The sequence below is a fragment of the Scyliorhinus canicula genome, chromosome 2 (assembly GCF_902713615.1).
Source record: "Scyliorhinus canicula chromosome 2, sScyCan1.1, whole genome shotgun sequence".
Lineage (NCBI taxonomy): Eukaryota > Metazoa > Chordata > Chondrichthyes > Carcharhiniformes > Scyliorhinidae > Scyliorhinus > Scyliorhinus canicula.
This window is the reverse complement of record NC_052147.1, coordinates 210,984,954-210,999,346: the sequence shown is the minus strand read 5'-3', so window position 1 is coordinate 210,999,346 and position 14,393 is coordinate 210,984,954. Positions and strand designations below refer to the sequence as shown.

Sequence of the window (14,393 nt, the reverse complement as noted above, 5' to 3'; positions counted from 1 at the left end):
CTGATCGAACTCAGAAGGCCCACGTGGCATAGGAGGGGAAAACATGGTGGACGAATCTGTGTCGCTGTTGCGTGCTCAGGACGGCTGAGAGATTGGTGGGGGTGGGGGGTTTTGACGGAGGAGTTTAGAAGACAGAGACAGGGGTCACGGACGATCTGGCAGAAGTGACTGAGGCAATTCGGGCACCTCTGGACAGGGTGGACCTGCGGTTGGAGGCACGGAATTCAAAGATCCAGAAGGTGGAGGAGGCAGTCTCAGATCATGATGATTGGATTGTCTCCTTGGATGAGGCAAATAACTTTGTTAAGGAGCATACACTGGGGGAAATTTGAATGTAATGGGTGGTTTCACCTGCGAGGTGGTGCTTTGGAGTTTTTTTTCGTGTTCCACCTAGAAAGTGGCTAATGTAACTAACTGGCCTATAATTTTACATCTTCTGACTCCCTCCCTTCTTGATCAGTCGGTTAGGATTATATTTGCTGGAGTTTAGAGGAATGAGGAGGGATCTTGTAGAAACTTATAAAAATTCTAACAAGACTAGACAGGGTAGATGCAGGAAGGATGTTCCCAATGGCGGGAGAGTGAAAACCAGGGGTCACAGTCTAAGGATACGGGATAAACCATTTAGGACTGAGATGAGGAGAAATCTCTTCACCCAGAGAGTGGTGAGCCTGTGGAATATGCAACAACAGAAAGCAGTTGAGCCTAAACATTGTATGCTTTCAAGAAGGAATGATATAGCTCTTGGGTTGAAGGGATCAAAGGAAATGGGGGGAAAGCATGAACGCGTTATTGAGTTGGATGATCAGCCATGATCATATTGAATGGCAGGCAGGCTCGAAGGGCCCTTTTACAGTCAGATTTTATGTTCCCTGTAAGTTTACTCTCGTACTCTATTTTCCCCTTCTTAATCAGTCCCTTTTTCTGTCTTTGCTGAATTCTAAACATTTCCCAATCCTCAGGTCTGCTGTTTTTTGTGGCCAATTTGTATGCCTCTTCCTTAGATTTAATACTACCTCTAATTTCCTTTTTAATGATTTGGCCACCTTTCTTGTTTTATTTTTGCGCCAGACAGGAATGAGCAATTGTTCATAGAATGTAAATGCGATGCAATCATAGAATTTACAGTGCAGAAGGAAGCCATTCGGCCCATCGAGTCTGCACCGGCCCTTGGAAAGAGCGCTTCCACCCTATCCCCGTAACCCCAACTAACCTTTTTGGACACTCGGGGCAATTTAGCATGGTCAATCCACCTAACCTGCACATCTTTAGACGTGCAGTTCCCCCATGCGCTCATTGAATGTTTGTCATTACCTCTCCACCATCATCCCTTCAAGTAACTCTTTTTTGCATTTTGAACGACATCTAACCTTAATGGGCTAATGATATAACTAAGAATGTACATGTAACCGTTCATAAACTGTTTTGATGTAATGCAGAAGCTAAAGTAACTTTTTATCTTTTATGTTTGGCAGTGATTTTTCACAATTTCCCTCTTTAGTCAGAAAACCAGTAAAATCCAACAAAGTCCTGCCAACCATGTTAGCTTAGATGCCATGATTTGTTAAAATGAAGACAATAATATAGTTGATGAAAGACAAGTATTTGCACTGAAATGGAGAAAATAATATAGGAATCCTTCAATGTTTAGGAACACTGGCATGGCAGCAATCAGTAGCATCCACTTTGGACACCTACCTTGTGATTGAGGACCTGCTTCCAGGCTGTCAGTACCAGTTCCGAGTCAGTGCAAGTAATCCCTGGGGAATCAGCTCACCAAGTGAGCCATCTGATTTTGTAACCCTGTCGTGCAGCAATGGTAAGTGAAACTAAATTTGGATTACCTAACTGTAAGAAATTGTTCACTGAGAACACTTCAGAAAAATGAAACACTAATTTATCATGTCTGCTCTTTATGTTTACTCCTAAAACAAAAAGATTCAAAATAAATAATATACAGAATGCTTTGTCTGAAAAATCTGGAAGATCGCTTGTCCAGAGGTGACACTGAAATTTTGCAACCTGTGATGTATTGGTGGTTCAGTAATGAAGCTTTTCCTAGAGATTTGTTCATAAGAATGTGAAAATTCAGTGATACCGAGACTAAATCCAAATTCTGCTCAAATACCTGTCAAAGCTTCACTGAGGATCATTGTTGTTTTTTTTCAGCTCATGAAAACAATTTCAGATTCATTTTATCTTCTTAGACTAGCCTGATCCTAAATCAGACAAGTTTGGTAGAACTGAGTTGCAGAACTATTTGCCCACTTTCATGTACATTCAGATAATTGTAAATTTCTGACCCAAATTTACAATCACGCTCACTGTCTGCGCAACAACCAATGATTAACTAATTAAACTCATAGTTAATCTGGTGAGGTTAACTTGTCGGCCAGATGAGATAGTGATCCATCACAATTCTGGGTATAATTGTTCTCAGTGACTTTTGTTATTTGATTTTCTTTAATTATGTTAACTGAATCAATCCTGGCTCAATTTCCCCTTCAGAAACTGTTCCTTCTAATTTCTTGTGATCTCTTCGCAGAGCCAACAAGTGATAACTCAAGGATTCCGTGGAAGGATAACTTTGAATCGGCTTACACAGAACTATTTGAAATTGGAAGGTAATGTAAATTTGGATTACAAAGGTGATTTAAAGATTTGGAAGGTATATTGGGCTGGATTTTAATCCTCAAAGTTGTCATGTGAGAGTACCGTTTAAGAAATGGTTGTTTAAGAAATGTACCTTTAAGAAATGAAGCTGCTCATGTTACTGGAGTGATGTCAGAGTGTGGGTGGAGCTGAGCTCCACTTCTGCTTTTTTAGTTTCAGTTTGAGAAAGCTTGGGTGTGTGTGTTTTTCAGTGAGCTGAATCTGAAGTTAAAAGTGAGCTGCACTGCTGTTGATCACTGCCATTAAAAAACTATCTATGGATCATTTAGTGAATTCAGAAGAAGTATAAATGTTTTCAGTCTTAAATGTAAAACCTGATGAGCTCCTGTTTGGAGGTTTGTTAAGTCTTTTGGATGTTAAAAGAACAGCACACAGATTACTTAGTGTTGTATTCTTTGGGGAGGGGGGTGTATTCGATTTACTGGTTGCTAAGATGGTCACTGTTTGTTTTAGAAAGGTTAACTTGAGTTCATAGAATAAACATTGTTTTGTTTTTAAAAAATACTCGTCCATTTCTGCTGTACCATACCTGTAGAGTGGGCCTTGTGCTCCCCATACCACAATCTATTAAAAGTTGTGGGTCAGGTGAACTCCATGATACACTTTGGGGTTCTCTAAACCCTGGCCCATAACAAGGTTGATAGCAAAAGTCAGGAAATCTCCTGGCTCAGCCCATCCATCTTGGGAGAAAGTGCCAGCAAAGACAGGATTTGCATTCTGGGGGTAGGTGTGCAGGTGGGTAAGGGCAGCACAGTGGCGCAGTGGGTTAGCCCTGCAGCCTCACGGCGCCGACGTCCCAGGTTTGATCCCGGCTCTGGGTCACTGTCCATGTGGAGTTTGCACATTCTCCCCGTGTTTGCATGGGTTTCGCCCCCACAACCCAAAGATGTGCAGGTAGGTGGATTGGCCATGCTAAATTGCCCATTAATTGGAAAAAATGAATTGGGTACTCTAAATTTATTTTTTTGAAAGGTGTGCAGGTGGGTGAACTCTATCTGGAGTTGAGTCCAGCGGCCCCATAAACAGATGGGAGGCAGCCACAATTGCTGTAAAGTGCCAAGCCTGGCTGTTTAAAAGGTCTGCTTTGAAGCTCTTGGACTTTGTCCCAGTTGTAATAAGCACAGCAAAATAAAGAACAGCTCTCACATCCCATCCATGCTAACTCATGCCACTTCATAGCTCTTAGACAAGAAAGCATAATGGGGCTAGGCTGAGAGCTTAGACATCCAATAGCCTATAGTGCCCCAGGAAAAACATTGCTCAATTGATAGCTCTTGCTCCCTGATCTATTCTGTCAATTGCACAATGTTTATTAGAATAAGCTAAATAGATGTTATGCACTTGCAGTTTCTACTGTTGATACTTGTAAGGGTCTGAGTAAGTGACACTTTTATAGGGCTGTGTGAAGTTATTTTTCCAGAAGGTATTAAGTTAAGAATGAGTTACTTTTTGAAAGTATTTTCACACATCCTAATGTTAATACAAGGTTATCTGGTTCTGTACAGAGTGCATAGTGGGTGAATGGGCATAGAAGTGGCATGGAGGGTATGAGACGTCATGGGGGTGGGTACAGGTGGATAGCTTTGTATGGAAGGGTATAAAGGGTTGTACGTGTGAGCAGCACCAAAGCACAATGGTTAGCACTATTGTTACAAAGCACCAGAGCCCCAGGTTCGATTCCCAGCTTGGGTCACTCAGATTGAAACCTCCCTCAGTACCCTAACAGGCGTCATAGTGTGGCGACTAGGAGATTTTCACAGTAAGTTCATTGCAGTGTTAATGTAAGCCTACTTGTGAAATTAATAAAGATTATTATTAGCAGACCATAGCTTGCCTTTGGGAGGGGTGGGTGTGAGAGGCCATGGGGGTGGGTAGACGGGCATAGCTTGGCATGGAGGACATGGGTAAGACCGTTTGAACTTACCTGTCAAAAGTTCCCTCATCCAGACACCCTGAAAATCCAGTCTGTTACGCTGGATCCCTCGACCAATGCATCTTAGTTCAACCTGGTTCCAACATTTATTATCTGGACCAAATTTGACGTCTGTTTGGTAAGACCAGATTTCTTATCTGAGTAATAGTGATCACATTTCCCATAATAAAATGCAAGTGAAAATATCTTGATGACTTTGCAAAAGATTGAAATGAGATGAGAACACAGACTTCCAGTGGCGGCCATGGTGTAAGCGGCCACACACAGGACTGCTCCGTCTCGAAAACAACAGTTTTGGCACTTTAAACCCCGATAGCGCGTCACCTCTGAGGAAAGAAAACTTAAGGAAGAGAGAGCATTCCCCGTAACTGTTTTGCCGGTAACCTATCGGACCCGGCAGTAATCGCTCAGAAACCCGGCCCAAAAAGTGGAGGGAACTCCAGGCGCGGCAAAGTCTGATAATATGGCAGCAAAAGGAGAAGGGTCTGCTCCTGAGGGAAAAGCTCAAAGGGAGCGATCAATGGTTTTTATTAAAGACGAACTCCGGCCCCAGAAAAGAGAAATGCAAAGGGACTGGTCAAGGGCCCTGCCTCGAGGGTGCAGTAACAGCTTTGCAGGTCTTACAACACCAGGTTAAAGTCCAACAGGTTTGTTTCAAACACGAGCTTTCGGAGCACGGCTCCTTCTTCAGGTGCATTCACCTGAAGAAGGAGCCGTGCTCCGAAAGCTCGTGTTTGAAACAAACCTGTTGGACTTTAACCTGGTGTTGTAAGACTTCTTACTGTGCTCACCCCAGTCCAACGCCGGCATCTCCACATCATAGCTTTGCAGGTAACAATGGACCGCTTTGATTAGCGCCTCGAGATACAAGGAGCGAAGCTGCGAGAGGTGGAGGCGGTGGTCTTCGATCAAGTGATTGGATTGGATCCTTGGAGGTGGGAGCCCTGGAAGACCTATGTAAATCGCTCAAGGTGAATGTTGAGGAGCACGAAAATAGGTCCAGAGGCCAGAATAATGGGGCTATCAGAAGGCGTGGAGGGGATGAGCACCACAAAACATGGAACAAAGATGTTGGCTGGTCTGGTGGAGCAGGGAGTGCTGGAAAGGGTCTCAGAAGTAGATAGGGCCCACAGGTCCTTAAGGCAAAGGGCGAGAGCGGGTGATCCGCCGCAGGCGATGGTTGCGCGGATGCACAAATTTCTGGAAAAGGAAAAATCTTGCAGTGGGCCAGAGAGAACTATTATTGTGAATGGGAAGGCAACTGGGTTCGCATTTGCAAGGATATCGGAACAGAACTGGCGAAGAGGCGAATGGGCTTCAACAAGGCCAAAGCAGTCCTATACCGGAAGAAAATTTGGTTCGGGATTTTATACCCTGCAAAATTGTGGGTCACTTTTGAAGGTCAAGAATACTACCTTGAAATGCCAGAAGAAGCAAACAAATCTACAAGAGACCACAAGCGGGGGAGATCTGAGAGTTGGTGTAAAAGGAGGAAGCGGCATCTATAAAGTTTGAAGGGTACAATTGTTGTTTGTTACTAGAGGATAGCGGAGTTCTTTTGATCATGTTTGTTGTCAAAAGTTGTTTCTTCAAGTTGTGTTTTCCTTTTCAAGTTACAGGTTTATAAGCTTGTACGGGGGTATTGCTGGAAGACAATGCCAGTGAGAGAAGTCGTTGGAGGGGAAAGGTGAGGAGGGGGAGGCGAGGGTGGAAGGAGGGAGGGGCAAGATGGGCAGGAAAATTGCATGCAGCGAAGGTGGAGATCAAGCATGGTTATGGTCAAAGAGGGGGCCATCTTGGATGGGCCAGAAATAGGGTGGCATGAGGAGAAGCTGAGCCGATTAAGGGTGATGGCGGGTGATAGAGAAGAAAGGCGGCGTAGACCCCCAATGCGATTTGTTTTGTGGAATATTCGAGGACTAAATGGACTGATTAAGAGATCCCAGGCCTTTGCACATCTGAAGTGTTTGAAGGCGGAGGCGATCTTCCTGTAGGAGATGCACCTCCGAGTCAAAGATCAGATTAGGCTGAGGAACAGATGGGTGGGACAAGTATTCCATGCCGGGTTTGACGTGAAGGCATGGTGGGTGGCCATTTTGGTGAATAAGAGAATGCAGTTCTAGGGAGGTACAGGACTCGGGAAAGAGTCCCGAAAGACCTGCTTGTTAGGTGAACTGGACATTCTGAATTCCACCTCTGTGTACCTGAACAGGCACTGGAGTGTGGTGACTAGGGGATTTTCACAGTAACTTCATTGCAGTGTTAATGTAAGCCTACTTCTGACAATAATAAAGATTATTAGTCATGAGTGGAGTGCTTCAGGGGCACCGATGGTGCTAGTCAATGTATATGCACCAAATTGGGATGATATGGGATTTATGCGGAGTCTGCTGGGTGTGATCCAAACCTGGATACACACCAATTGATTATGGGCGGAGATTTCAATTGTGTGATGGAGCCGAGGGTGGACAGGTCATGCCCCAAGTCAATGGAAAGGTTGAAGTTGGCAAAGGAGCTGGGAGGGTTTATGGAACGAATGAGAATGGTTGACCTGTGGAGGTTTAGGAACCCGGGGAAGAAGGAATACTCCTTCTTCTCACATGTACATAAGACGTATTCGAGGATTGATTTCTTTGTCGTGCACTGGGCAGTGTTGTTGAGGGTTGGTGGAGGCGGATTAAGCGGGAATCATAATATCTGGCCATGCGCCGCATTGGATGAGAGGTGCGACTTAGTGAGGGGCGGATCCAGAGGCCGGGTTGGAAGTTTGACTCAGGTCTTTTGGCAGACAAGGATTTTTGTGACAAGGTGAGGTTGACAATTGAGGAGTATGTGGAGATTGACCGGAACGGGGAGCTGTCAGCAGCCACTTTTTGGGAGGCGTTGAAGGCAGTGGCCTGAGGGGAGGTTATTTCATTTAAAGCGCATAGAGACAGAAGGCCCTTACCAGCCTCTCCAAACAGGTGCCGTAATGTGGCGACTAGGGGCTTTTCACAGTAACGTCATTGAAGCCTACTTGTGACAATTGACAGTTGTTGGAGGAGATAGTTGAGGCGGACAAGAGATATGCAGAGGCCCCTACAAAGGAACTGCTAGCGGAGAGAAAGAGGTTGCATGTGCAGTTAGACAGGCTGATGACGGGCAAGGCCGTGGGGCAGTTAAGGGCCAGAGGGGTGCAATACGAATACAGGGGGAAGGCGAGCCGTTTGCTGGCCCACCAACTAAGAAAGCAGGCTGCATCCAGAGTAATTTTAAAAGTAAGAATGGAAAGGGGGGAGGTAGTATCAGAACTGGGAGAGATAAAGTATGCATTCCGGAGATACTACGGGAAGTTATATAGGGCAGCACCAGGTGGAACAGGAGAGGACATGGGAAAGTTCCTAGATAGGTTGGATTTCCTGAGATGGAGATGGAGAAGATGCAAACATTGGAAGAACCATTGAGCCTGAGAGGTGATTGAATGTATTAGGGGAATGAAGTCAGGGAATGCAGCAGGGTCCAATGGCATTCCAACGGAGTTCTGCAAGGTGTTTGTAATAGAACAACCACTGCACTTGTTGGGGATGTTTAATGACGCTGTGGGGAAGGAAGATTTACCAGAGACATTAACACAGGCGTTGATTACATTAATCCCAAAAAGTGGGAAAGATCCGTTGGGGTGTGGGTCATATAGGCCCATTTTGTTGTGAAATACTGACGTGAACGTGTTGGCTAAGATGTTGGCAGGAAGGATGGAGGGATGTGTGCCAGAGATGGTAGCAGAAGACCACATGGGTTTTGTAAAAGACAGACAACTGTCCAGTAATATCAGGAGGCTTTTGAATGTGTTAATGGCAGGTGCCGGGAGCTGCTGTCGCCCAGGTGGAATGGAGGTATTTCCTTGAAATTTTGGACAGGTTTGGATTTGGACTGAGGTTTGTGGCATGGGCACAGTTATATACAGTCCCAGTAGCACATGTTGCCATGAATGGAATGAGCTCACAAAGTTTTGAGCTACACAGAGGTCCGATTCAGGAATGTCCACTGTCACCGTTGCCAATTGCATTGAACGCTTGGCAATGGAGGAAATTGTAACTGGTCTAATTAGTAAGTTTGTGGACGACACAAAGGTTGGTGGAATTGCAGATAGCGATGAGGACTGTCAGAGGATACAAAGGATTTAGATCGTTTGGAGACTTGGGCGGTGAGATGGTAGATGGAGTTTAATCTGGACAAATGTGAGGTAATGCATTTCGGAAGGTCGAATACAGGTCGGGAATATACAGTGGATGGTAGAACCCTCAAGAGTACTGACAGTCAGAGAGATCTAGGTGTACAGGTCCACAGGTCACTGAAAGGGGAAACACAGGTGGAGAAGGTAGTCAAGAAGGCATACGGCATGCTTGCCTTCATTGGCCTGAGCATTGAGTATAAAAATTGGCAAGTCATGTTGCAGCTGTATAGAACCTTAGTTAGGCCACACTTGTGTTGTATTTTATATTTTCCCCGCGTCTTGACTGTGATAGAGAAATACAAGCATGATTCATTAGGTAAGCAAAACTGAACTTTATTTCCGAATTAGAACTGTCTGCTAGCAGTAAATGGCTGAGACTTTTGAAGTCGGAAGGCAGTCAAATACAAACTGCTGAGTCCGTCCCAAGTCTGCGATAGTACAGAAGAATAAGGCGATTTTTATACATTATAGGATCAAGATAACATGAATACAACTTGGTCAGGAATTTAATCGAAAGTAAAACATAAGTAATAATCGTTACAATGGCATCACCTTGCTGACCTTTAGGGGAATGGAGTTTCATATCATTATCTTGTCTTTGTTTTAAGAATGGGACAAATTTGTTTACGAACAGGAAGAGACAGCTTTTTAGCTTATCATATATATTTAGACTCCTCTGGTCTCATGACGAACGCGTCTTATCTGAGTGTTAGAGTCAGCCAGTTCTCGATTGACCTCGGCTGTTTGTATCTGTGCCTTAGGTTTAAATTCAATTGTACCAAGAAGACTTGACTAGTTTTCCCATCATGCCATTATTTGCTTCACACAATACCACACTTGGAGTACAGTGTTCAATTCTGGTCGCCACACTACCAGAAGGATGTGGAGGCATTAGAGAGGGTGCAGAAGAGATTTAGCAGGATGTTGCCTGGCATGGAGGGCATTAGCTATGAGGAGAGGTTGAATAAACTCGGTTTGTTCTCACTGGAACAACAGAGGATGAGGGCAACCTGATAGAGGTCTACAAAATTATGAGGTGCTTAAACAGAGTGGATAGTCAGAGACTTTTTCCCAGGATAGAGGGGTCAATTACTAGGGGGCATAGGTTTAAGGTGTGAGGGGCAAGGTTTAGAGAAGATGTACGAGGCAAGTTTTTTTACACAGAGGGTAGTGGGTACCTGGAGGAGTCGAAGCAGGGACGATAATGACGTTTAAGGGGCATATTTACAAATCCATGCATGGGATGGGAATAGAGGGATACGGAGCCCGGAAGTGAGAAGATTTTAGTTTAGACAGGCAGCATGGTCGGCGCAGGCCTGGAGGGCCGAAGGGCCTGTTCCTGTGCTGTACTTTTCTTTGACCAGATTTTGGCAACCTTCGTGGGGTGCAAGAAAGATGTGTGAATTTGGGAGAATCCTAGAACCACCATTAAGTCCTGGAGTGCTCAGGATAATTGACTTTGCATAGTGCATTATTGAGCCTCATTACCTTGATTCCTGCATCAGGCCCTGCCCACCAGAATTAATTAGGGCTCATAAGGGACAGTTTGCCCAATGTTAGAAATCCCATGTGGGTTCACCTGCCCAATTCTCTTTGTCCCCCCCCGGCCAACCTATCACCATGCTCAGTCCAGCAGGCTCCTTAATCCAGCCTGAGGCCTATCTGATCCAATTTACATGTGGATCTGTAAATGGGGTTGCTCACCTGAAACAACTGTGAAACTTTGATTGCAACTTTCAGATACAGACAGTTGGAGTGTGCGCATTGCCCATTCTGCCCAGTTGTACCCAACGTTAATTGGCTTAACTTGTAGTCTCAATAGGGACTTTTGGGGGCAGTACCCAGAACAGCCCAGGAAATGAAAAAAACCATGAGAAGCACAAGTTTCTTCCTCAGCCTCTGGTAAAACTCTAGCTTACTCCCAGATATAGGAACAGCAGCGGATGCCTTCACTATTTCACGGCACTGGATGGCAAGCCGATTTGCCAGCACATTCCCTCCCCTAAACCATTTTGAAGTGGATGCTCGGAAGCATGGGTAGCAAATGAAAAGGTTTATTGAGGCCACGGTGCAGATACTGACTGAAATATTCTAGTTGGCAGTCAGGCCTGCACCGTGGCTAAAACATGGCACAGATATAGATGGAGGAAATGTCACTGCAGCAGACCAGAGACCCACCGCTCCAGTAAACATCTCTGACCTCCCCCATCCCGTGGACATGCGGTTTCTCCTCCACAACAGCAGCCAGGTAGCTGTGGTAAGTTTTTTATCTCATATTTTTGCAAAATCTTCAGAGGAAGCCTCTATCTGCGGCGTCATCTCCCTGCAGGCAATGGCTTTTCCTGACACTGATAGTGGGAGCTGCCGACCTCTTCAGGCCTTCCATTGGCTCTCCAGCATTGGGAGCCCACCAGCCCACCCTAGTGGGAGGGTGAGCGTGTTTTCTAGCCACTAATTGATCTCCCCTTCAAAAATTGCAAGTCACATCTGATGCTGATTCAACACAGGAACAAAAGTCCAGCCCCTTGTGCAAACTTTGCATAATTTCCATGGGTCATAGAGCAAAAATAAAAGTTACAGCAGCTGTGTACTCAGTGTTTGTCTTTTTCACAGATAAGCACTCGCTTGCATGCGACAGCAGGCAGCATACACATATTAATAACACACAGAGCCTCTTTGTTTTGAATAAAACCCACAACCACTCTGTTGTTCAGGCTCTGCTTATAGCCTGAAGACATAGGGGAAAGTTTTTTTTAGGAATAAGTAGCACAATAAACAATAATAACACAAAAAAAACAGAAAACTCAATGGGCTGGATTTAATGCAGCTGGCACAGCAAACATTCACTCGTCAGGAAAGCTTTTTCGTTAGCCTGAAAATGAATGGCACCCATTTCACTCGGACCGCATCTGGTGTGTTCACTGTATAAAATCACTTGGAAATTGCAGTGTTAGTATTGATGTCAGGGGTCCCAGCAGAAACAACACAGTTGTATCTGCAGAAGCCACCTTGCTGGAGCTGCTTTAACATTTGATGTTTTTCTACAAAGTCCTTTGTTCTTCAAGTGGGTTCACAACCACTGGCATTTGGAGACATATGGCCGCTGTCTAACAGGAGAAGCACTAAGTGTGGCAGCAGACGCGACTTCCCGGGTGCTTTCCGGCAAGACCATGGCCAGTATCAAACATCAGTTAGGGCCGGAAATTATCCCCCAAGGACTTCACAGCAGAAGTGGCACTCTTTCCCAGGATGGAGGGGTCAGCCACCAGGGGGCATAGGTTTAAGGTCCATGGGGCAATGTTTAGAGGAGATGTGCGAGGCAGGGTTTTAATGCAGAGGGTGGTGAGTGCCTGGAACGCGTTGTCAGAGGAGGTTGTGGGAGCAGATACATTAACGGCGTTCAAAAGGCATCTTGACAAACACATGGATAGGATGGGTATAGAGGGATTCAACACAAGGAAGTGCTGATGGTTTTGGCAAAGGTTGGTATCATGACCGGTCCAGGCTCGGAGGGCCGAAGGGCCTGTTGCTGTGCTGTATTGTTCTTTGTTCTTTATTCTTTGAATCAGAAACTCGAAAACAACTGGGAACGAAAGTGCTCAAAAATTTGGTTAAAATTGTGAAACAAGTGGGAACGAGGGTTCCAGTTTCAAAACATAAACTTCCACATGTCACCACAACTCACACAACAATGGAAGAAGTGAAAACAGTGACCAGGAGACGAGGGGCCGGTTTAGCACAGTGGGCCAATCAGCTGGCTTATAATGCAGAGCAAGACCAGCAGCGCGGGTTCAATTCCCGTACCGGCCTCCCCAAACAGGCGCCGGAATGTGGTGACTAGGGGCTTTTCACAGTAACTTCACTGATGCCTACTTGGGACAATAAGCGATTATTATTATTATTAGCACAATGTTTGTCCAATCCATGGGAATTGAGTTAGGGTAGCAACCAGTGCAACATCCAAACCAACCATGTGCGGTTCAACACAAATCTATAAAGGAAAGAATGAAAACAGACCCAAACTTACAGGAAAAGCCAGCAGTGATGGAGCCTACCACTCTTCCAACAGTAGTGTGAACACATGGAAGGGTTATTAGGCCTCTAAACGATCTGAATATTTGAATTCAAACACTTGAAGGGAGGTGATGGGTATTGATAATGTAGTAGGCACAATGTAAATGTATGATCATAATAAAAATGTAGGACATGAGATAAACTTAAATACAGTGGATAAAGACTTGGGGGAAGGCATAGTATAAGGGTCCAGCACATAGGGTCAATGTGGGACTGAGTATCATATCGCACCCACAGTGATGTAAGAGAACGCATGACCGGCACCTCGTGTTGAAAAGAGCAGTATGTACAAGCAAGCATGGAGACAGCACCTAGCCTGTACCCTTTATTGTATATCTGTAAATAGTTCTAAGAGTCAAACGACTTACAGTTAACCTATGTATGACTACAAGTATTTCTTCAGACATACCGAACTGTGTCCAACACCCTACGACACTGGTAAGGGATCAAAATTAAATGGATAGGTAAAGAAATACACTCACCCATTTACAATTTTTAAACATGTTGGGCGGGTCTCTGCCGGCAGCTTTCTCCATTTTCCCGGGGGTTTCCCGACGGCGTGAGGCTGCCCCACAATGGGAAACCCCATTGACCAGCTGGCGTAACGGCGAATCCCGCTGGCGGATCGAGGCAGTAAAGCGGCGTGGCGGGGCAGAGAATACAGCCTGTAGAATATGATCCCTAAAGCAAAACCTAGTATAAATGTCCGGTAATATTAGACAGTGCATTTTCCAATTCATCAACATCATGGGATATTTGTAAGTTTTTACAATACATAATTAACTCTGTACTCACAAATAATAGCTGCCAAACCTGTTCACAGTCTGTTGAAGTGAAAATGTTCCAACAAGATATGTTACTCTACAAGACTTGAAATCACATTTATGTCTTGATCCGATCCATTTAAGTTTTGAATACCATTCTGTATTGCAGGGGTCGTTTCTCTGTGGTGAAGAAATGCATACAAAAATCAACCAAAAGAGAAGTAGCTGTCAAATTCATCAGCAAAAAAATGAAGAAGAAAGATCAAGTGGCACATGAGGCAGCAATCTTACTAAATCTACAACACCCACAATTTCCTGCAATATGTGACACCTATGAGTATCCTACCTGCTATATTTTAGTTCTCGAACTGTAAGTGTTGATTTTCTATCTTCAAAGCCATTTGTTAGATAAAATATTATTTACATTACCCTGACGGATTGACTTGCAGCTTTGCTTTTGTCTGCCTAGTCATTTGTTTAAATTTATTTTCTTCCAAAGATAAAGCAGCCATTTTTCCTTTCTCTTTACCTTAGTTTTCGTTCCTCTTCTCCCTGTCCTTCAAACCCCTTTCTGGGAAATGGTTCATTGGAGTCATGTTCCTATGGTACCTTGCTAAGCTCTCATTATTCCCTAAAACGCAGACAATGAATGTTGGCAGAACATTTGGCCACATAGGGCATCACTGTCAATCTCAATTCTGTTCCAGTTCAACATCAGCACGTGCAGCTCATTAGG

General features: G+C 44.7%; 1 protein-coding gene across 6 annotated transcripts in view; it reads left to right on the top strand.

Moving 5' to 3' along the window:
• The window catches only part of kalrna (kalirin RhoGEF kinase a), a 1,222,490-nt gene that overhangs the window by 1,190,137 nt on the left and 17,960 nt on the right, over positions 1-14,393 (top strand). For all 6 annotated transcript variants that reach the window (XM_038789521.1, XM_038789520.1, XM_038789517.1 and 3 more), the window contains 3 exons: positions 1,652-1,819; positions 2,546-2,624; positions 13,827-14,027. In XM_038789521.1, coding sequence (XP_038645449.1) covers positions 1,652-1,819; positions 2,546-2,624; positions 13,827-14,027 — 448 coding nt within the window. The remainder of the gene's footprint in view (positions 1-1,651; positions 1,820-2,545; positions 2,625-13,826; positions 14,028-14,393) is intronic.